This window comes from Balaenoptera musculus, chromosome 5, assembly GCF_009873245.2.
Source record: "Balaenoptera musculus isolate JJ_BM4_2016_0621 chromosome 5, mBalMus1.pri.v3, whole genome shotgun sequence".
In the NCBI taxonomy this organism is placed as follows: domain Eukaryota; kingdom Metazoa; phylum Chordata; class Mammalia; order Artiodactyla; family Balaenopteridae; genus Balaenoptera; species Balaenoptera musculus.
In genome coordinates, this window is record NC_045789.1 from 32,770,475 (window position 1) to 32,794,188 (window position 23,714).

Genomic DNA, 23,714 nt, shown 5'->3' on the forward strand with positions numbered 1-23,714 from the left:
TATTTGGGTGGAATCATCCATTTTATAGTATTGGTGGAATGCAGTGTTTATATTACTTTACAATAATTTGCATTTATAAAGGTGCACAATTGTGTGGAATAATGAGATGATTAACATATTCATTGTAGGAGGGTGCTTAGTTTTAGGCCTTTTCCTCAAAATGTTGAGAAACTGAAAATAAAGAAAAATGTCTTATCTCCCCATAGGTAGATATTGCACTATCTTTAGTGAGGGGCTCAGAAGTTTATAAATATTATTTAGCTGTCAATCTTCAGGAAAATGCAAATGGAAATCACATTGAGCTATCACCTCCCACTTTTTAAAATGGTTATCGTCAAGAAGACAATAGATAACAAGTGTTGCAATGGTGTGGAGAAAAGGGAACCCTTGTACACTGTTGGTGGGAATGTAAATTCATTCAACCACTTGGAAAACAGTATGGAGAGGTTCCTCAAAAAATTAAAAATAGACCTACCATATGATCCAGCAATTCTACTTCTGAGTATGTATCCAAAGGAAATGAAAGCAGGATATCGAAAATATATCTGTACTCCCATATGGCAACATTACTCACAATGGCCAAGATATGGAAACAACCTACGTGTTGATCAATGAATGAATGGATAAAAAAGATGTGGTGTATATATACAATGGAATACTACTCAGACAAGAGAAAGAAGGAAATCCTGCCATGTGTGATAATATGGATGGATCATAAGGGGATTATGCTAAGTGAAATAAATCAGTAAGAGAAAGACAAATAATAAGATATCACTTATATGTGGAATCTAAAAAAAAGCAAAACTCATAAAAACAGAGTAGAATGGTGATTACCAGAGGCTGGGGGGTGGGAGAATTGGGGAGATGTTGTCTGAGGGTACAGACAACTAGTAGAAGAATAAGTCCTAGAGATCTAGTGCACAGCATAGTGATTATAGTCAACAATGCTGTATTATGAACTTCAAAATTGCTAAGAGACTAGATCTTAATTGTTCCCACCACAAAAGAGAAATAATTATGTGATGTGATAGAGGTGTTAGCTAACACTACGGTGGTAATCACATTGCAATATATAAATTATCAAATCAACATGTACGCCTTAAACTTACATGATGTTATATATCAATTATATCTCAATTTTTAAAAAAACTTCCTAGAGAAGGGAACGCCTTGAGTCTAGAAGGACACAGAATATAGTGTGACTTGAGAAAAGGAGAAAAAGGTGTTCAAACCAAGACAGCAAAGTGTGTCAAGACCTAAAGGTGAGAAACAGCATTGGTTCCAGGCCCTGTGGGACCACACAGGGCTGAGGTCCAGTGAATAGTTGCACCTGGAGTTGGAGATAGAAATGTGACATCTTCCACCAAGATGAGAAAGATCATCAGGAAGAGTGTGTAAAATGAAGAGGAAAACAATTACAGACTATGGGGCTTGTGGTAGACAACAGAATCTCCCATAAAAATGTTCACATCCTAATCCCTGGAACCATGTGAATATATTAATTCACATGGAAAAAGAACTTTACAGATGATTAAAGATCTTGAGATGGGAGATTATCCTGCATTAAATAGGTCAGCCCAATGTAATAACAAGGGTCCCTATAAGTGAAAGACAGGGGCAGAAGCATAGAGTCAGTGAGAGATTTGCAGATGCTACACTGATGGTTTTGAAGATAGAGGAGGAGGCCACAGGCCAAGGAATTCAAGCAACCACTAGAAGCTGGAACAGGTAACAAAACAGATTTTCATGGGCAGTCCCCAGAAGGAATGCAACACTGCCAATGCCTTGATTTTAGCCCAGTTGAAACCCATTTTGGAATTCTGACCTTAAAAAAGGAAAGTATATTGCCACCTTTTTCACACACGCAGTTAGCCTCAAATATAGAAAGTGACATTTTGAAACCATAATTGCCTAATTCTGTGGGTCCTAACATTGGCCATTCTCTAGAATCACCTGGAACCTTCTATAAATCCCAATTCCCAGAACAATTAAATCAGAATCTTGAGTAGGACCCAGGCATCAATATTTTTTACAGCTTCCCAAGTAATTACAATGTAGGGCCTAGGTTTACAACCACTGAACTAATATTTATTTGATTTCAATAATCCTTTGATGACATATATATATGTTTAATGTTAATTAAAAATAACATATGATGGGCTTCCCTGGTGGCGCAGTGGTTGAGAATCTGCCTGCCAATGCAGGGGACACGGGTTCGAACCCTGGTCTGGGAAGATCCCACATGCCGCGGAGCAACTGGGCCCGTGAGCCACAACTACTGAGCCTGCGCGTCTGGAGCCTGTGCTCCGCAACAATAGAGGCCGCGATAGTGAGAGGCCCGTGCACCGCGATGAAGAGTGGCCCCCGCTTGCCACACTAGATAAAGCCCTCGCACAGAAACGAAGACCCAACACACCCAAAAATAAATAAATAAATAAATAAATAAAAATTAAAAAAATAATGTATAAAAATTTTAGTGTCACTCAGATTATTGGAAGCAACCTAGAATGTCCCTAAATCTGGACAATCTGCACTATGTATTTCTATTCCAAAAGCAACAATCTTCTAAATCAGAAGGGAAAACAATCCAGAGTTCTGTGTAAAAAGAAAATAACAGACAGTTGCTAGATTTCATGTTAAAGGCAAGACAGAAGTAGGGTCAACTTCAAAATAGTTTATTTCTATAGCAAAATGTAGTAAAAATTAGCATTTAGGAAAATGTATTCAATACTTTAATTTCCAGGATCTAAATGAGATTACTGAAAGTTCTGTGGTCAACAGCTATGGAAGAAAGAACTGAGGAAAATTATTTTATGCTGTAAAGTAAAATTAGAAAGTCTTTATTTCTCTGCTAAATCCAATTTCTTTTAACGGAAAGTTGTTAGCTTAACGTTTATGTCTTTAAGCTTTAGAAAAACAAAATGTATTTTACTTATGTCATTTTAACCAGTTGAGAAAAATCTCATACAGAAAGTAACACAAAGCAGTACTGAGCTAGTTCTAGTTCCATGAGTCATAGTCGTAGAAGCTTAAATGGCAAAACAAAAAAAAAACGAAAAAAAAATACTAGTGAATTGGAGTCCTGGAAAAATGAGGTAAGATGAACTTAAGCAGAAACAAGTATGGTAAGCCACCCCCAGATTATAATACACATTTATGTCAGCCTTCTGTTTTGTTCTTTACAGATGGATGAGAATTAAGACTAGAATATAATTTTCCTTTTTTTTAATTCTCCCTCTACCATTGTTAACCAAGGTGGTGGAGTATAAAGTGAACAGAACAACTGAGCAAATAAATTTTGTTGTTATTTTCCTTAGGTTCCAAAATATTTGACTGCTAAGAAACCAAAGTAAATCCGCTTTTTTTGGGGGGGGTACTATTAAATTAATTCTGAATTATGATAATTCAGTCAAACCAGGTAAATTTTACCTTTTCACTAAGAAGAATGAAAGAAGACCAGAGCCACATCTTCTGAGTTTTCAGTTCCAAATCCAGAGATTATTAGTACGACTGGCTGTGTGTGAAGAATGTATGGTGGCCAAGAGTAAAAGCAAAGAGACCACTTAGGATGACACTTAAATAGCCCATGCAAGATGGAGGCAGAAAGGGGAAAGGAAAGGATTCAAGATATATTTTGAAAATAGAACCAACAGGATTTGCTGATGTATTGGGTGTATGTGGGCAAAGATGAGGAAAAGGGAGCAATGAAAGATGGCTTCTACTTTTTGACTTGAGCAGTTGGTGGATATGCTATTGACTGAGGTGCGGGGTGACTGGAATTGGACTGAGGGAAGAGATGGCAGCGAAATCAAGGACTTGCTTCACTCGCTTGTTACTGGCATGGGTCCTGAAGGCACTTTAATTTTTTTTTTTTTTTTCCTCTGAGTAGATGGTGAAGAGGAAACCCAGGGTCAAGCCTGGGACTCTGAAATATAAAGGGAGGTGAGGAGAAGAGAAGAAACTAGCAAAGGAGATTGAGAAAGGGAAGGCCAATAGGAGTGGGGTCATGGAAGCCAAGAGAGGAAAGCAATTCAAGAAGGAGGAAGAGGATCAGGGTATGATTGTGCTTACTCATGACCCTGGTTAATATGATATCGGCTAATGGAAAATTATGAGACATATCTGCACTGGTGGCTGCATCTGTGAAAGAACGTGCATTTGTGTCACAGCTACATTCATATGTTCAGTTCTCCCCACCCTTGCTCCCCACCAAGTTTCATTACCTGTCACAAAACTGATGATTGATTGATTATTCCTCTTCCTATATTTCTCTCTTCTACTTTAAATAACACTGAAGGGTCTTACATACTTAAAAAAGTAATGCAAGTGCAGAAAAGAGAAAAAAAGAAAGAAAAAACAAAGAAAACAAAAAAGTAATGCATGTTAATTGAAAACAGTTTGGAAAATGTAGAAAATTTCAAAAATGAAGAAAAAAAACTACACCCATAATTGCAACACCCACACATCTCTGACACTTGGTGTATATATGTAGTCCCATAAATAAATGGTTATTAAAAACTTGAGATCAGGTGAAACATACTGCTTGTAGCCTGCTTTCTTTCACTTAGAAATATATCATTAACATTTTCTTTGTCCCTAGTCTTTTAAATGTGACCTTAAAAATAACTGTATATTATTACATTATTAACTAGACCATAATTTAACCAACCTTCTATTGTTTAAATTCAAGTTTTTTTCCAGTGTTTTGCTATTACAAAGGTAGTAAAACTGTGCACTAGTTAAGAGCATAGGCTTTGACACTGAACACATATGGCTTAAAGTCTACTTCCATGGCTTATTGGCTGTGTGCTCTTGAGAAATTATTGAACAAATTATTGAAGTTTCAGTTTCCTGATCTATAAAAGGACTATAATAATAGTACCTATTGTACGGATTACAGATAAAGTACTTAACATGGTACCCTAAAAGTAATTACTGCTCAATAAATGTAAGCCATTATAACAATAATTAAAGCAGATGTTGTTAAACGACTGTATTTTTAATTTTTTGAAAAAAAAATTTTAAACACTTTTCTAATCAATATAGCTATTTACTGTTCTGTTTACCAGCTAGTCTGATTGCCATTTGGGCCCTGCGTATAACCTTTGATTCAGTCTTAAATTTCATTAGTTTCTTGGACCCAAAGAGGTAACTCTTATTTTTCTTTCTTTCTTTTTTTATTGAGTGTGGTCTGAAGGTGACTGACAGCAGTGGCTAAATTAGGCATGCTGCGAATTTACCTCCAAAATTTAGTTAGCACATCAGCAGAGAGGTAGCTCTTGACAATGGGTTTTTCTTTGCTCACTCAGACCATTAGGAATCCGTATATCCAAACTATTTAATTGATTTTTTTCTGAAAATTCCAAATCACAAATCACATAAACAGTGTTAATTTGTTAAAATATGTCAAAAAGAATTTAGGACTAAACACGACAAATGGGTACAAACTCCTGCTCTGCCCACCGCATAGTTCCTCTCCACCACTTTTTTGTAGGGAGTGAAAGAAGGCTGAGCAAAGTTCACCAGCACTGAGGAGGAATGGAGTTCCTGAATTCCGTTCTGCCTAAAACAAGAGCCCCTTCATCCTACACTCGCCTCTGGCACACCCCCAGCCGCTCACAGACTACAAACTGCACCAGGTTTCTAACCTTAACAGATCCTTTTGCTCCTTTGTCAAGAAAGAATTATTCTGACTTCCTTTGTAGTAAGCTGAGTTCTCATTCACCTCTTGGTCACTTTTTTTCTTATCACTGAAAAGTCTTCAGGGTTCCTACATGTGAACTATTTGAATCAGAACTTTTGGATAGTTTTTTTTGGACAAAAACAGGAGCAACCAGACACCCTTCCTACTCCACCTCCACCCCCTTGGGAAAAAACTCTTTTGTGGATTGTCGGTTATCTACTGTGATCTCTTCCTGCTGGGTTCCTAGCGTGCCAACTAGAAAAACTACAGGTACTATGTTTACACAGCCTTCATTTCTGTTTACAAAATCTCTCTGTGGAGTTGCGAAGTTGGGGTTTTTTTTCTTTCTTTTCCTTTTTTTCATGGCTGAACCTGTCGATCCAACTGTAACCATCAGCCAGTGAACACTAAGGTCTGAAGCCAGTTTCTGATGGGGGAAGTGGGAGGGGTACCCATCAAACTGGTTTGACTGCCTGAAGATAGCTGGTTACCCCAGTTTTAGCAAAAAATGGAACATACAAAATAACCTCAGCCTTTGGATTTCCCAATGTGGAAATTGAATTTGAGGGCTGTGAACAACTACTAATACACTTTTTTTTGACTATTTTAGGACTGCCATGTAGACAGAGCTCTAGAGAGCTGCATTGTTCTTACCAACAGCACAGACTCTATTATACCCTCTCCCCTGAATCCATTCAGTTTAAGTGCTGGCATTTAGCTTCCTGATTTAGTAGAAATCAAAAGAAGGAGTATCCTTAAATAAATATTCTCACTCTAGTTCCCTAAAGAATTCATTTCAAATAATGAGGAAAAGAGAGTTTAATTCTATTTGGGGCCCATTTTGTATATTCTTATTTAATTCCTCTGAGTCTCATTTTCTTTATCTGTTAAACAGGACTAATAATACCTATAAATAGGATTATTCCAAAGATCAAGTGAGGAAAGGATTACCACTAGATATAGTAATCACTTTTAAAAGAAAGTTTTAACATTTATAACATAATAAACAAATAATTGGAAAACCAATTTTTCTTTGAGAGTCACACAAACTTTATAACTTAGTTTCTTTCTTAACCAATGGAGCATGGGCAATAAACACCTTCGTCCTTGGGAAGATATGAACAATTCTTATCTTCAAGGTCACTTTTAATTGCCCCTTCTTTTCACGTCCACAGAATGCTGCTTATGCTTCTTATCAACCCTCACCTTTTTCTGTCTGAGTTTTAATTACTTGTTTACCAATCTCTTTCCTCCACAAGACTGAACATTCTTTGAGTCTTTTCCCCCTTACAACATCTGGCATGGTGTCTTGGATGTAGTACATTTTCCGTAAAAGTCTGTGTTGAAATGAAAGAAGTTGAACATAGAACCTGTTGTAGGACCTGTTTCCCATTGACAGTCATATCCTGATTGGAGCCCTTTTTTGTTCTCTGTCAATGGAAAATGGACCAGAGGAGGGAGTACAGCTACCATCAGAATGAGTTGGAGAGGGAAAGGGTTTCAAGAAAGAAGGAAGATTATGGGCTTCCCTGGTGGCGCAGTGGTTAAGAATCTGCCTGCCAATGCAGGGGAAACAGGTTCGAGCCCTGGTCCAGGAAGATCCCACATGCTGCAGAGCAACTAAGCCTGTGCACCACAACTACTGAGCCTCTACTCTAGAGCCTGTGAGCCACAACTACTGAGCCCACGTGCCACAACTACTGAAGCCTGCGTGTCTAGAGCCCATGCTCCGCAACAAGAAAAGCCACCGCAATGAGAAGCCCGCGCACCACAAAGAAGAGTAGCCTTCTTCTGCAGTAGTTGTTCGCTGCAACTAGAGAAAGCCCACACACGGCAACGAAGACCCAACACAGCCGAAAATGAAAGAAAGGAAGGAAGAAAGAAAGAAAGAAAGGAGGTTAAATTGTTAAATGCAGATAGGTAGGGAAGGATGAGGCCTGATCAAAGTCCATTGGTTTTCCTGGTTGTTAGGGGTGACCTTCAACAGAACTAGAACTGCCTCAGTTAAATGATAAGGAAAAGTCAGATTACTGTAGGCTTGGAAGTGAGTGGGTGGTGACAAATGGCTGGAAGACAGTATAGACCCTATTTCTGCTTCAGGGTTGAGCTCCAGTCCAGCATGACACATCTTTGACCTCCACAAGTCTACTCTCCAGCAAAGCCAGCCGTATCACAGCTTCCTCTTTACACATGGTGATCTCCTATCCGCAGGATTTTGTTCTAGGTCTTCCCATATGACCTGAGCGTCCAGTGTCAAGTACTCTGAAACTCAGAGATCTTTCCTCAATTGCTCTAGCTTAATATGTTCTGTTTTACTCTGAAGTCGGTAACATGTAAGCTTTCTGATGGCATTTAACACATTCGGCCTAGTATTAGAGTTAGGTAAATGTATCCCTTATTAGCCTGTAAGGGATAAATAGACTTTAACTAAAACTTCTTTTCATATTAAGATACTACCTATCCATGTTAGATACTACCTAATGGGTGTATATAATTGTGTAGATCCAGACAAGGAATTTTAAGTCAGAAAAATAAAATCAAGAGATTTTAGAGTTTCAATTTAATACAACAAGCATGTACTGAATATCTTTTGTGTGCAAAACACTGTGCCCTCAAGGAGTTTAAGATCTAATGCATTAGTCAGCAAACTTTTTTTTAATAAATAGTCAGTAAATATCTTAGACTTTGCAGACCATATGGCCTCTGTCTCAACTATTCAACTCTGCCCCTGTAGTGAGAAAGCAACTATAGATACTACCTAAACCAATGAGAGTGGCTATGTTCCAGTAAAACTTTATTTATGAACCCTGAAATTTGGATTTCATAGAATTTTCACATGTCATGATACATTATACTTCTTTTGATTTTTTAAAAATGATCTAAAGATGTAAAAACCATTTTTTGCTTGTGGGCCATACAAAAACAGGTGGCAAACAAGATTTGGCCTGTGGGCCATGGTTTCCTGACCCCTGATCCAATGAATAAAGAGAGCCAAAACAAACAAACAAAAAATCCCTGTTCCATGAAATTTATACCCTAACAAATAAGTAATATACAACCATTTACAGACTGTAAGTAAATTCAGTGAAGAAAATAGAGTGACATGACAAAGAGTAGTTGGGTAGATGGGAGGGCTATTTTTGGAGACTGCGTTCAGAAGAAAATTCTCTTCAGAGGTATCATTTCAGTTGAGACCCTCAAGATGAGCCAGCAGTGTTAAATGCCAGTAGAAAAAGGATTCCAGGATTCCAGGTTAAGGAAAAATCAATTGCAAAGGCAAATGTGTCAAGAAATAAATTGGAGAGGTGCAGGCAAGAGCCACATTACACAAAGCTATACGCCATTGTTAAGGGTTTGGATTTTATTTAAAAATCCAGTGAGAGATGTCTGCACAACTTTATGAGTTGTACACTTTAAAAAGTGAATTTTATGATATGTGAATTATCTCCCAATAAAAAATTATTTAATTAAAATAAAAATAAATTTTAAAAATAAATAAATAAAAATTAAAAAAAAAAAAAAGAAATTGCATGAGAATCCAGTGGAGGTTTTAAGTAGGAACATGACATGACCTAATTTAGCTTTAAAAAGTTCCCTCTGGCTGACTGCAGCTTTCTTAAGTCACATATCCTTACTGCCTTGCATTAAGGTTCCAAATGGGCCTGATCTCCCTAGTAATCTGTAAATACTGGAGTCATGGGATCAGTGTCCAATTTATCTTTATATTCCTCAGATTGTCAAGCCCAGCGCCTGACTCATGTTTTATGTTTAGAAAATATTTGCTAAATGCAATGATTAATAAAGGAAAAGCCACATCTCAATGATAAACATATTCTTTATGTTTTACATAATTTACACGTTCGGAATCAAGAAATCAGTGCCCAAATATATATTCAATATGGTTTATAATCAATTTCAAATATCATTGATATAAACACTCCAAGACAGTTCCATCCAGTCATGGGATTGTTTATAATATCTGATTTTATTTTTGTATATTTTGTACATTTTTCAAGTTTCCTACAAATGAACTTGTAATACTTTTATAATCAGAACAAGTGGCTCTTTTAAGCCCTTGAAATGTTCATCTCTTCTAAACTATACATAAAAGTGAATAAAAAAAAATTAAGATCATTAATTAAAAAAACAATTACACGTAATCTAAGAATGATTCTTGCCCCAGTCTCTGCAGACTCTTCCTCACTCAGCTGAGGCCACTCACTCATTTGTTTATTTATCAATAAAATAGTATAGTCACACTCTCCAGAGGGACCCATTCACATAGAGTGCAGTGAAATGAACATTGTGAATTGTTAACACTTAGGCACTAAGCAGGTACTGGGGCAAGCAGTTTGTAAGCTCTGGAGGTAAAAGAGTAAACAAGGCAGTTCTCACATTGTATTATAATTAGAAGTGTAGTTATCTGCCTCCCCCAGTGAGATGTAAACCCTGGAGGCCAGGAATCATGCAGACTTTGGTAAATCAGATTTCTGAAGGAGGTGATCACTAAGGAGTTTACCAAGCAGAGAAGGGATGGAGTCAAGGAAGAGGATTCCCATCAAAAAAAACACATAGTAAGTGGGAAGGCAAGAGAGGATTGTGTTTAAGTTCTGTTTGCCTGGGAAAGAGAGGAGGAGTTAGGGAGTGGAGAGAAACCAGTCCTGGTGGGATTTATGAGTCACAAGAAAGAATTTAGACTTAATCCTAAAGGCCAGGAGAACAAATGAAGAGTTTTAAGGAAAGGAATGGCTTTATCAGATTTGTGCATTCCCAAACCAGACACTGGATTAGAGGCAGGATCTGACTGAAGGCAGGGAAACTTGTTTAGAAGATATAGCCTAAAACCAGGGGTTCATTACCTGGGGTCTATAGTAAGTCTAAGTTGGATAGGAAAAAAAAAAAATCTTTATTTTTACTGATCATTCATTGAAATTTAGGAATTCCTCCAGTTATAAATGTGGGCAATAAACCACAGTGCTATTAAATGTGTGACTTTGCAACCAACAGAAATCAGATATTTTCACAATACATTCCAGTTATTGCAGATATCACAGACGTTATTTATCCTCATTGCTACTGTGAAATTACAGTAGTTATTACATCCACTGGTAGAACTTATTATTAATGGATTAATAAAAAAATATAAATGTTGCACTTGTATTTTAGGTATTCTGATAACTTCACTGTAAGTTAATAGTTTCCTACTTTATACATTTTAAAATATAACTCTTGGGACTTCCCTGGTGGCGCAGTGGTTAAGAATCCGCCTGCCAATGCTAGGGGACACGGGTTCAAGCCCCGGTTCGGGAAGATCTCACATGCCGCGGAGCAACTAAGCCCGTGAGCCACAACTACTGAGCCTGCGTGCCACAACTACTGAAGCCCGCGTGCCAGAAGCCACTACAATGAGAAGCCCACACACCACAAAGAAGAGTGGCCCCTGCTCTCCGCAGCTAGAGAAAGCCTGAACACAGCAACGAAGACCCAATACAGCCAAAAATAAATAAATAAATATTTTTAAAAGTAAAAAATAAAAATATTAATCTTGAGAAGTGTTCATTGGCTTTACCAGATGGACAAAGTGAGCTGTGGCACAAAAAACGGTTTCAAATCCCTGCTCAGGCTCTAGTTCTACTGAAATACCTGTGACTAAAGCACCAGGCTCCTCTCCCTAACCTTGACCTACTTGCCCAATCTCTTCTGCTTTAAAAGCTTGTTCTTTTCTCCACCCTCAAACTAACTCCCTTCAGGCCTCACCTCAGGATTCCCTACACCTACCCTACCTCCCCACTCAGGTGTCCTTTGTATATAGTCTCATGACAGCCTGTTTTTACCCCAAACATATTCCTTACCACATGGACCCAGCATCCCACAATTTAACTTAAGTTTTTTGTTTTTTTTTAAATTAATTAATTAATGTATTTATTTATTTACTTTTGGCTGTGTTGGATCTTCATTTCTGTGTGAGGGCTTTCTCTAGTTGTGGCGAGCGGGGGCCACCCTTCATCGCGGTGCGCGGGCCTCTCACTATCGTGGCCTCTCTTGTTGCGGAGCACAGGCTCCAGATGCACAGGCTCAGTAGTTGTGGCTCACGGGCCCAGTTGCTCCGCGGCATGTGGGATCTTCCCAGAAGAGGGCTCGAACCCATGTCCCCTGCATTAGCAGGCAAATTCTCAACCACTGCGCCACCAGGGAAGCCCAACACTTAAGTATTTTAAATATCACAAGTGGCCATGAATCTCCAGGACAGGTAGTAATTTGTCAGTCTGCTGAGGCATGAAATAGGATTGCTACAGCTGAGGAGTTGCTGAGCCAGTCAGGAGCCTGACCACCCAGGGTCCACATTGCTACATGATGCTATTTAATGTGCACAACAAAGCTCTAAGTGAAGTCATATTATTCTCATTTTATAGATAAAGAGTTTGATGAAATCACAAATTAGAGTAAAACTAGAGGATCTGGAGATTTTCAAAGGTCTTTAGTCCATTTTAGACTATTTTTTCTGACTCGACATAAGGAGGTGAGCTCCCTGAAGGCAAGAAATTTGTCTTTAATCTTGGCACCCCCCAGGGCACATACTGGGCCTGACAATAGTAGGTGCTCAATAAATGTCTTCCTGATTAATGAAATTCCTAAGAATTCTGCCTTCCCTCACAAAAAGGGAATTTCCTGGAGGTCATGGCCTCCATCTCCATCCCGCTGAATTCCCAGTTTCTAGAAAAAGTACCTGTCTCATAAAAATTAAAAGTATTTATTGGGGCTTCCCTGGTGGCGCAGTGGTTGAGAATCTGCCTGCCAATGCAGGGGACACGGGTTAGAGCCCTGGTCTGGGAAGATCCCACATGCCACGGAGCAACTGGGCCCGTGAGCCACAACTACTGAGTCTGCGCGTCTGGAGCCTGTGGTCCGCAACAAGAGAAGCCGCGATAGTGAGAGGCCCACGCACCGCGATGAACGGTGGCCCCCGCTCGCCACAACTACAGAAAGCCCTCACACAGAAACGAAGACCCAACACAGCTAAAAATAATAAATAAATAAATAAATTTATTTTAAAAAAAAAGTATTTATTAATTGACTGTCTAATTTGTGTATGACACCTGACATACATTTTATTTTATTGAGGATTTTCTATAAATGTCTTTGAACATCAAAATAAGGTACAAAAATATAAATAAGACCAATTTTATAGATAATTAGTAATGCTTTTAAGTTTTCAACTTATCTGTTCTTTGGAATAACTTGAACATCAGTCTCCTGGATTATTATACAGGAAGCTTTTACTTATACTAGGAGGGGAATTTTGTTTTGTTTTGGCTATTGATCATCAGTTCACATGCGACTGGTACACACAAGTATACTTTTGTGTTGTTACTGCTGTTGTTGTGAAATCAAGGTACCACTTTATTAAATGAGTCAATTCACACAATATGAGCATCAATATAATTACAATTGCAAACAAATTTTTTACAACAAGGATGGACCGATTTTCAGATTTCCAAATCAGAGTAAACTGTACATTTACACAGAATTGTCTTTGCATGAAGCCCAAAAGGGAACAGCATAAAAATGAGTGTTTCTGTAGCCCCTTTATTTCTGCTGATCAGTGGTTTGTTAGAAAGGAGCTGCAGGTTTGTTACCTAAGGTCTGAGACAGTAGAAGAGTCAAAGGTGTCGCGAATTCACTGTAAACCACTTCATGCCTGAACATCAGCTAATTCTGGAGGAAGTGGAGTCTTAGGATACTTATTCTCAAAGTGCTGCTTGAAGGTCTTAGGGTCTGGCATTTGTGTCCTACAGACAGTGCAGGTATATACTAGGGCACCTTTGGCAGCAGCCTTTTGGTCATGTCCTTGCTTCTTTTGTCCAGCTTGCTTTTTGGCATTTTTCTGCTGAGACTGAACCTTCTGAGGCCAAGAGCCGTATCTTCCTGCCTTGGCCTCCTCCCCGCCCTCACCTGCTCACATGCCTGTGCCTCTGCCGGTCGAGCCAAGTGTACTTTTATATAATCATATTTTTCCTTAGGTTCAAACAGAGTAAAAATATCAGTAATAATATTTAATTTCTTAGTTTTTTCAGACATACTTCATCTTACAGAAATGACAGAAATTCAGGCAGAAATAAATATAATCAGGGGAAACTCTTTTTTTTTTTTTTTTAGTTATTCTTTTATCATAGCTTGATAATTCTTTTTTTTTTTTTAAGAAATTCACGTTCTTTTATTTATTTATTTATTTATGACTGTGTTGAGTCTTCGTTTCTGTGCGAGGGCTTTCTCTAGTTGCAGCAAGTGGGGACCACTCTTCATCGCGGTGCGCGGGCCTCTCACCATCGCGGCCTCTCTTGTTGCGGAGCACAGGCTCCAGACGCGCAGGCTCAGTAATTGTGGCTCACGGGCCCAGTTGCTCCGTGGCATGTGGGATCTTCCCAGACCAGGGCTGGAACCCGTGTCCCCTGCATTGGCAGGCAGATTCTCAACCACTGCGCCACCAGGGAAGCCCATCAGGGGAAACTCTTAATGAAATCCTTTATCATATCAAACTGCAGCATTTACTGAGGCTTAAAATTTGTTCTTGAGAGGGATGAAATTTTATGGTAATATTAGGTCAAAGAAAAAAATGTACACGTTTTTCAATGTCTAGAATGTGTTAAGCATAAAAAGTGTCCTATCTCACAATGCTTCCTTCCTGAGGGATCCAGAAATAGACACATAAAAACCAAATGTGAAATGTACAAATTTCTACTTAGCTCCTTGCCCTTTCCCCTCATTAGCTTCAGTTGAGCTGAGCTTGCTCAGTCACTAATAACTATGTGCCCCATGTATATTTAGAAGCCACCTTGCAGAGGCATTTGTTTTTGCCTCTAAGTGTAGAGTTTCAGTAAGCATTTCAGTTAGCTGTTTCTTACACATCACAAAAACCCCAGTTTGTAAAATTAATCACTTTCACTTTTAAAAAATAATGAATTTTCATGTGGTGAGGGATGACAAATGGGAACATTTTACTGAATCCTAATATATCCTGCACCTACGCATAAGTGGTGTGACCAAAATCATCTCCCAGTCAGTGCTCTACCACACCTAAAAAGTCAACAGTGGGATTAGTCATTAAAGGTTTTCTTAGCATGCAAACATTTTAACTGTAAGTCCCTGTGTTAATTTGCTCTATGAATTCATTACTACTCATGTCATCTAGAGGAAATCATGGCCCTGAAAAAATGGCACACATAACAGCTAATTTTCCTTTTTTTTTTTTTTTGGCTGTGCCGCACAGCATGCAGGTTCTTAGTTCCCTGACCAGGGATTGAATCCGTGCCCCCCTGCAGTGAAAGCGTGGAGCCCTAACCACTGGACTGCCAGGAAATTCCCATAACAGCTAATTTTTTAATGGAGAGAAAGTCCTGCTAGAGAAAAAGACCCACCTCCTGATATACCAAAGTAACCAGGAATGAATGCTTCACCATCTTTCTCTACAGCTAGTTTTGATCACAAGGAATAGCAACTTTGAGTTGGAAAAGAGGTAAAGAAATTTAGCAAACAGTGTCAGTCAAACCTCATATGTATTTCTTGCTAAGTGATGATTCTAAAAGACAAATCCCAAAAATTCCCACCTACAGTACAAAAGAGGCAAAGATTTAGCTCAGATCCATAGTACAGTTTTATAAATAAATTAAGAAAATATTTCCTAAATTTCTGAGTTAGGGTAGCAGATCAGAGGCAGTTATTTCACTCTCTTTCCCAAATACCAACACAAATAAAGAAGTACGGAAAAAACAGACCACAGCATCAAAATTTTGGAAGCTGAAAACAAATAGACCACAGGTAACTGACTTAGATACAAGAAACCTGAATCCCAAAACATCAGTAGGAAAACTGAAAACCAACTCAATTTACTCTACAGGATCTTTAAAAAACATGGGAAGTGGCAGCAACAAGAACTTCTGGAACTTGCATTTAGGAAGACTAGGATAAAAGCAGTTTGACCTCCCCTTTTCTGTGGGGAGCAATTGTTCTTCCTCAAACCAGGTGATAGATCAGACATTTATTCTCTAAGAAAGTAAAACTTAAGGTGTCTAGACTATGAAAGTGCCTGGTGCAGTGGAGGGGATAGATCTTGTACCCCAACAGGTGGACTTATCAATTTTATGCATATTGAATGCTTACTGCAGAGACCCCCACCCCTCCTCCCTCACTTAGTGCCCAGAATGCTAGCAACAAGGCACTCAGCCACCTGGCAGGAGATTAGACGTCTCTTTCCAGGTGAATCTAACCCAAGAGTTAAACTTGCCCAAGAAGTCACCCTAGAGTGAAGTGTAGTCGCTCAGCCCCATGTTCAGCACATCCAATGAGTTTTTAGTCCCTCATACTTAATCATGGGTAACATACAGACAAATACGAACAAACAAACAACAACAAAACCCACAATCTGGAGGAATTAAAGACTAGTCAGGGAAAAGGAAACTTTAAAAAGAAAAAAAATCATTAATATCTTTAGAGTTAATTTTTAAAAAATACAGCTTCCATGAAACAAGAGCAGGATGCCATGTAACAGGAATAAAAAAGAGTCCTTGGGAATTAAAAGCTTGATAGAAGGAGAAAAAACAAAAATGAAACAAACAAACAAACAAAAACCTTAAAAGTTGGGTTAGAAGATAAACTTGAAGAAAGCATCCCTGAAAGTAGAACAGAAAGAGAGAGATACAGAGAGAGAGAGAGAGAGAGATGGATGCAAAATAGGAGAAAAAAGATAATAAAATGGCAGAAACAGAAAAAGTAGAACAAAGAAAATCATCAAAATTATTAAAGAAAAATTATGAAAATGTAAGGACTTGCGTTTCCAGATTACAAGAACCCATGAAGTGCCAAGGAAAACAGATGAAGATAGATTCATAACAAGTCACTTGTGAAATTTCAGAACACGTGGACCAAGAAATGATTCCTATAGCTCTCAGGAAAAAACGTAAACAGGTTGATTACACACAAGGATAAAGAAAAGCAACAACTTTGGACTCCTCCACAGCAGCACTGGAAGCAAGAAGATACGCTTTCAAGAAACAAGAGAAATACATTCAAAATTCTGTACAAAATGATCTCCAACCTAAAATCCTATCCTCAGAAATTATCAATCAAGAATGAGAATTGAACATAGATATTTTCAGACATTCAAGATCTCAATGAGGGGACTTCCTGGTGGTGCAGTGGATAAGACTCTGCGCTCCCAATGCAGGGGGCCCAGGTTCGATCCCTGGTCAGGGAACTACGTGCATGCTGCAACCCAGAGTTCACATGCCACAACTAAGGATCCGGCAAGCTGCAACTAAGGAGCCCACCTGCCACAACTAAGGAGCCCACCTGCCACAACTAAGGAGCCAGCAAGCCACAACTAAGGAGCCTACCTACCACAACTAAGGACCCCACAAGCTGCAACTAAGACCCGTTGCAACCAAATAAATAAATAAATAAATAGGAAAAAAAGATCTCAATAGGACTTCCCTGGTGGTCCAGTGGTTAAGAATCCGCCTTCCAATGCAGGAGACGCAGGTATGATCCCTGGTCAGGGAACTAAGATCCCACATGCTGCGGGGCAAATAAGCCCACACACCGCCACTACTGAGCACATGAGCCACAACTACAGAGCCCTCGTGCCACAACTAGAGAGAAGCCCGCGCACTGCAGTGAAGATCCCAAGCAACAAAGACATGATGCAGTCAACATAAATAAATAAATAAATATTTTTAAAAAAAATCTCAATTTATTTCCCATTTATCATTTCTTAAGATGCTACTGGAAGATATGCTTCACCAATATAGGAGAATAAACCAAGAAAGGGGAAGACGTAATACAGGGAGTAAGAGACCCAACATAGGGGAGAGGGAATCTCAGATGACAGCGGTGCCCCACACATGGGGGTAACCAGTCCAGGTAGGGCAGTATGACTCAAGAATCAGACACAGTCAGCACTGTCCTCACCAACATCCTCTGCCATTATACCCTCTTTTAGCCTGAGGATACCTGTGTGAGCTTGACCCAGGTTCTTATCTGTGTTTGAATGTCTCTTTCCTGTATTGATGAAGGTCTACTCTCCTCTTCATCTGAGGACCTTCATTCTACCCCAAAAGGATTCTGGCTTGACTTACTCCTAAGACCTAGAGGTAGGCCATAGGAGTTAAAAGTAGAAACTACAGAGCAGCCCTCCCTGTCTGACCAAACTTTAGCTGTGTGACCGGTATCTGGTCCACAACACATCTGTGTCAGATGGGGGGAGTATATTAAGCTCTCTGTTTCCCAGGAGTTACTACAGATAGAGGAAGTCTCTTATAAACCCTCAGAGGAGCTGAAGCCAGACTATGACCCAGAGACTCTGTTCAACGTATTTTTTCCTGATAGTCTTCAACAAGTGATGACAATATTGCCTTTTCCTTATACAACTAGGTTTGTTATCGCTACTCTGGTTTTCAGAACTAAACAATATATTCTGTAGGGATAGATACACAAATGGTGGGGCTTTGGGGAAAGCAAATGAATGGTGGACACAAAATCAAAATGATAGTTGTCTCTGGGAAGAAACAGGGAGATGTGATGGGGAGGGCACACAGAGCACTGGTACTAGTAATGCTCTTTCTTCACCCAGGTAGTGGGTACACAGATTTATCATGATTATTCAAAACTATGCATATGTGAGATTTATACACTATTCCATACAAATGAAATAGGCATTTTGATAAAAATTATAAGTTTTAACTGCATTTTACTAAAAGGTGCTTCTATTTTATTACCAACTTTGATTTCAGATCTTTTTTATTTTTAATTTTTTTTTTTTTGGCCACACTGCACGGCATGCGGGGATCTTAGTTCCCCAGCCAGGGATCAAACCCATGCCCCCTGCAGTGGAAGCGTGGAGCCCTAACCACTGGACCGCTAGGGAATTCCCCTGATTTCATATCTTAATCAAATTCAAAGTGTTCACAAAACTTCATCTCTCTTGGTACAATTATTTATTTCAAAAAAAAATTTAGAAAACAAAAACCCTCATCTCTCCTGTACTCATGGAATATTCCATTCAAAAGGAAATCACATGAAATAATATTGCTGCTATGTAGAAAACAGAGAGCAATTTCCTTTCAAATAGCATAATGGAGCGTGCTTTTGCACTGAGTAAATTTTCTTCGTCCCTGACTGGCAATAGACTTGGTTATTTATAAACATAAAAAAGTAGGAGTATTTTCTCAATGTTTATGATAACTCTATAAGCAGCTCTAATAAATATAGACTACATATTTTAGTAATAATATTTAATTAGGTAATTTAAAGTATATTAAAAATCAGAAGATCTAATGTTGCCACTAATTTACCAATCTCAAGTACTATTTACCCTTCTTAAAACACTGAAGAATATATAGTATTTGGATTTACTTATTAAATCAATTTTGGCAATCTTAAGTGAATCTGCTTACCTTTGGTTTTGAGACTAGCTGATGAAATATAGTGACATTTTGATGCTCCTGTTTTGGATTTTGGTTTATTTTATTTTCAATCCCTGAATTATTGCTGAGGTCGGGTAAAGGAATTTTACACAGGTTCATAAAACACATTCAATATTTTTCTACTCTAGCTAAATATAAGCTATATTTAAGAAAATTCTGATTTTCCCTCTGGATACATTGCCTCAGGCAAATGTCTACTTTTACCTATGCCCAGGGGTTGTCTAATTCATCACTCATTAAAACTGCAATTTAGGGGATTTCCCTGGCAGTCCAGTGGTTAAGACTCAGTGCTTCCACAGCAGGGGTGCGGGTTCGATCCCTGGTCAGGGAACTAAGATCCCACACGCTATGCTGCGTGGCCAAAAAAAAACCCCCAAAACTGCAATTTACCCTCTATCTGAAAATTTCTAAAATGTACTACAATTGCAAGCAATTGTCAATCTAAAACTAAAAATAAGTCATTTGTTCTAGTTATCAATAGCCTAAGTACTTTCCACGTAAAAGTCCTTACTATAAAAAGTGAGGTCTTGCTAATTAACTAATTAATTAAACAAAATTTTATTTAGTACCTGCTATGTGCCAAGCACTGTACTAGGTCCGTTAGTACCAGTACAACACTGTACTGGGTACAGTAGATAAAACAGACAAAAATCTCTGACCATTAGAGCTTATATTCTAATGGGGAGACTGACGATAAAAAGTACAGGTACATTGTATGGCATGTAATAAGGAGGAAAATATAGTGGGCAAGGAATGTGTATGTCATGGCAACTGCGATTTTAAACGGCATGGTTAAGGAAGACGTCACTGAGAAAGTGGTGTTGGAGTAGAGTTAGGTGATGAGGACGTGGGACCTGAGGTTATTTGGGAGAAGAGCAATTTAGGCAGAGAGAACAGCAAGTACAAAGCCCTGAGATGGGTGTATGCCTGGTATGTTTGTGGATAAACAAGAAGGCCAGTGTGACTGGAGTGGAACGAGTGCAGGTTGCTGTAGATGAGATCAGAAAATAAGGGGCCAGATCATGGATGGCCTTGCAGGCCATTGTGAGGAGTATGATGGAAAGCCATTGGAGGGTGGATGTTGTTGGCATTTTTTTGTTTATGTTGAACACATGAATGCCTTGTTTTATTATAATTAACTAGATTACTAATGCAAAAAAATCATTACTTCAATTTTTTTGTTTTTACTTATTTAAACATTTTTTTCTTCCAGTTTTACTGAGATATAATTGACATATAGCACTTGTATAAGTTTAAGGTGTATGGCATAATAATTTGACTTACATACATAATGAAATGATTATCACAATAAGTTTAGTCAACATCCATCATCTGAAATAGATACAAAATTAAAGAAATAGAAAAAATTTTTTTTCTTTGTGGAGAAGTTGGCATTTATTTTTAAAGAGTCCCTCTGGGGAGTTCCCTAGTGGTCTAGAGGTTAGGATTCTGTGCTTTCACTGCGGGGGCTCAGGTTCCTTCCCTGGTCAGGGAACTGAGATCCTGAAAGCCAAAATTGTAGCCAAAACTTAAAAAAAAAAAAAGAGTCCCTCTGGCTGCAGGATTCAGAATAGGCTGAAGGCAGGGCAAAAGCCAAAGTACAAAGGCCAGTTAGAAGAATCCAGGCAAGAGATGATGATGGCTTTGACCAGGGTAGCAGCAGTGGAAATGGTAAGAAGTGGTCAGATTCTGAATATATTTTGAAGATAGAGCTGATAGGTTTTAGATGTGGAATATGAAAAAAGAGAGGAGTTGAAGATAATTCTAAAGTGAGCTACTGGAGGAATTCAGTTGCCATTACTGAGATGGGGAAGGCCACATTCTATCATGCATATGAGCCTCTGAGTTTATAAATGTTATGAATTTATTTCTAAAAAATGTTTCATTAGTTATTAAAAAGCAACTTGAATTAGAATGTGACTTTTTTATTCCTGAGGATCTGGTAAATTAAAAAAAATTCACAATTGTTCTTTAAAAAAAAGCACTTCTTATATAATTGTTACGTGCAACGTGCAATCTTTGCTCCAGTTGAGCTGCTTAAGTTTTTGTTCTCTCATTGTGGGTGTTGAAGTGCTGGTACTGTCTGTATAGCACTTTAATTGTAGGAATTATCTCTTAGCCTATCCATCTCCTGATTTTTAATTACCTCTAGAGAAAATTATACATAGAATTTCCACCATGACTACCCACTGTCCTACACTGGTAACTCCAAAGCCTGTTCATTATGATGTAAATGGGATGAGAATATGTCCTCCACTCCACTTCATAGGGTCTGTTTCACAGTGGTGTCCATTTCTATTTTGACAGATAATGCATATCTAAAAATGTACACTCTTTTCTTCGGTTTTTATTTCTTGAAAAGTAAAATTCTTTGTTTTCAGAGCATCACTCTTATTTTGACAATGACTACTGTGCCTGCATTTTATTCTGGTATTCTTTAATGGAAATGTATTGTTTATTTCTACAAAGTGAGTTTTGTTTTGCTTTTAAGATTCTAGAATTCTGCTTTTACTGTCATGCTAAATATTGCCTTGTTTTACATTCTTTTTTTTTTTTAAAGTCCAGGTTGTTACCCGTGCTTCTAAATTTATTTATTTATTTAATTTATTTTTGGCTGTGTTGGATCTTCGTTTCTGTGCGAGGGCTTTTCCTAGTTGCTGCAAGCGGGGGCCACTCTTCATCGCGGTGCGCGCGCCTCTCACTATCGCGGCCTCTCTTGCTGCGGAGCACAGGCTCCAGACGCGCTGGCTCCGTAGTTGTGGCTCACGGGCTTAGCTGCTCCGCGGCATGTGGGATCTTCCCAGACCAGGGCTCGAACCCGTGTTCCCTGCATTGGCAGGCAAATTCTCAACCACTGCGCCACCAGGGAAGTCCTTGTTTTACATTCTTTTTAACCTTAAAATTAATATGGAACCACATGTTAGAGTTGATTGGAAGCAATCCAACTCAACTTAATGTCTAATTAAGCAGGTACCCTGGCCATTTATTTTAACTGTTTCCAGCATCAAAGAGCCCACCACACCACATAGCGGTCCATTGCATTTTTGAAGAGCTCTAATTGCCAGAAAGTTCTTTTTCACAAGTAGTTAAAATTGGCCTTCCTATATCCTCTATTCATAAATTCCTGGAACTACAAAAAGCACAACTGCCTTTGATTCAGACATCCAGAGTTATGTTCTCAGGTCAGCCAATAACTAGCCATGTGAGGTTAGGTCAGAATCATAACCACTCTGAGCCTCATTACACCATCTGATCTGTAAAATGAAAAGGAAGGGGTTGGATCTCTTCTAGCTCTTAAGTTCCTTCCAGTAGCTCTTCCATAGAATCTTATGATACCTGAGGGTAGCTGCCAAATTCCTCCTTAAATTTACTTTTTTTCCACCCTTAATGCCCTGAGTTCACTCCAAGATTCCTTGTACGACATGGTTTCTAGCTCCTTCACAATCCTTATTGCCCTTCCCTGGATACACTCCAGATTGTGGTGTACTGTAAATTAAGGAATTGCATTTCAAGTTAGGAATCACTGATCTGATTCAGAGACCGCATCAAAGTAAAATCGTATAGGTTTTTGATAAGTGGAGAAAAAGGGCTTTCAAATTTGTTTCTTTCCTTTCAACAGGAAGAACCATTTTATTAAGTCAGAAGACCTGGACTCTGGACACGGTACTGCCTCTATGGTGTGACCTTACACCAGTCATCAATTCCTATATCTTGGTAACTGGTCTGTGAAAGGAAGTGGTTGGACCAAGGTTTCTTTCAGATTTCAAAGTTTCTGATTCTATGAATTTCCTACTGTTCCCAGTCTCTTCTCTGATAATTTCAATTTCAAATTGTAAGAAATTGTAGAGAAGGGAAGCATAGGTAAACTAGTGTGCATCTGGGTGTTAGTCTGTTGCTATAATTGGGAATTTTCATTTATTCATTCATTCATTATTTATTTATTTATTGGCCTCGCCGCACTTTATGTGGGATCTTAGTTCCCCACCAGGGACTGAACCCGTGCCCCCTGCAATGGAAGCCTGGTATCTTAACCACTGGACCACCAGGGAAATCCCTCATTCGTCTTTTTTTTTTTTTTTTTAAATATTTATTTATTTATTTGGTTGCACTGGGTCTTAGTTGAAGCAGGCGGGCTCCTTAGTTGCAGCATGCATGTGGGATCTAGTTCCCTGAGCAGGGATAGAACCCAGGCCCCCTGCTTGGGAGTGTGGAGTCTTAACCACTATGCCACCAGGGAAGTTCCTCATCTTTTTTTTTAAAGACAATTCTTTTTAGAGCAGTTTTAGGTTTACAATAAAATTGAGAGAAAGATACAGAGATTTCCCATATACCCCTTACCCCCACACGTGCATAGCCTCTCCTATTATCAGTATCACTCACTAGATGGTACACTTTTTACCACGGATGAACCTACATTTACACATCATAATCACCTAAAGTCCCTAGTTTACCTTAGGGTCCAGTCTTGGTTTTGAACATTCTACGGATTTTGACAAAAGTATAATGACATATCTATCATTATAATATCATATAGAGTGTTTTCACTGTCCTAA

General features: G+C 38.7%; 1 protein-coding gene across 1 annotated transcript; it reads right to left on the reverse strand.

Annotated features, from left to right (window-relative positions):
• Window positions 1-13,376: 13,376 nt before the first annotated feature.
• Window positions 13,377-17,663, reverse strand: LOC118895917 (zinc finger protein 706-like). Its single transcript, XM_036853474.1, has 2 exons — window positions 17,648-17,663; window positions 13,377-13,636 (listed from the first exon to the last, which is right to left on the reverse strand). Exons 1-2 carry the CDS (start codon window positions 17,661-17,663, stop codon window positions 13,377-13,379), a joined length of 276 nt encoding a protein of 91 aa, XP_036709369.1.
• Window positions 17,664-23,714: the final 6,051 nt, after the last annotated feature.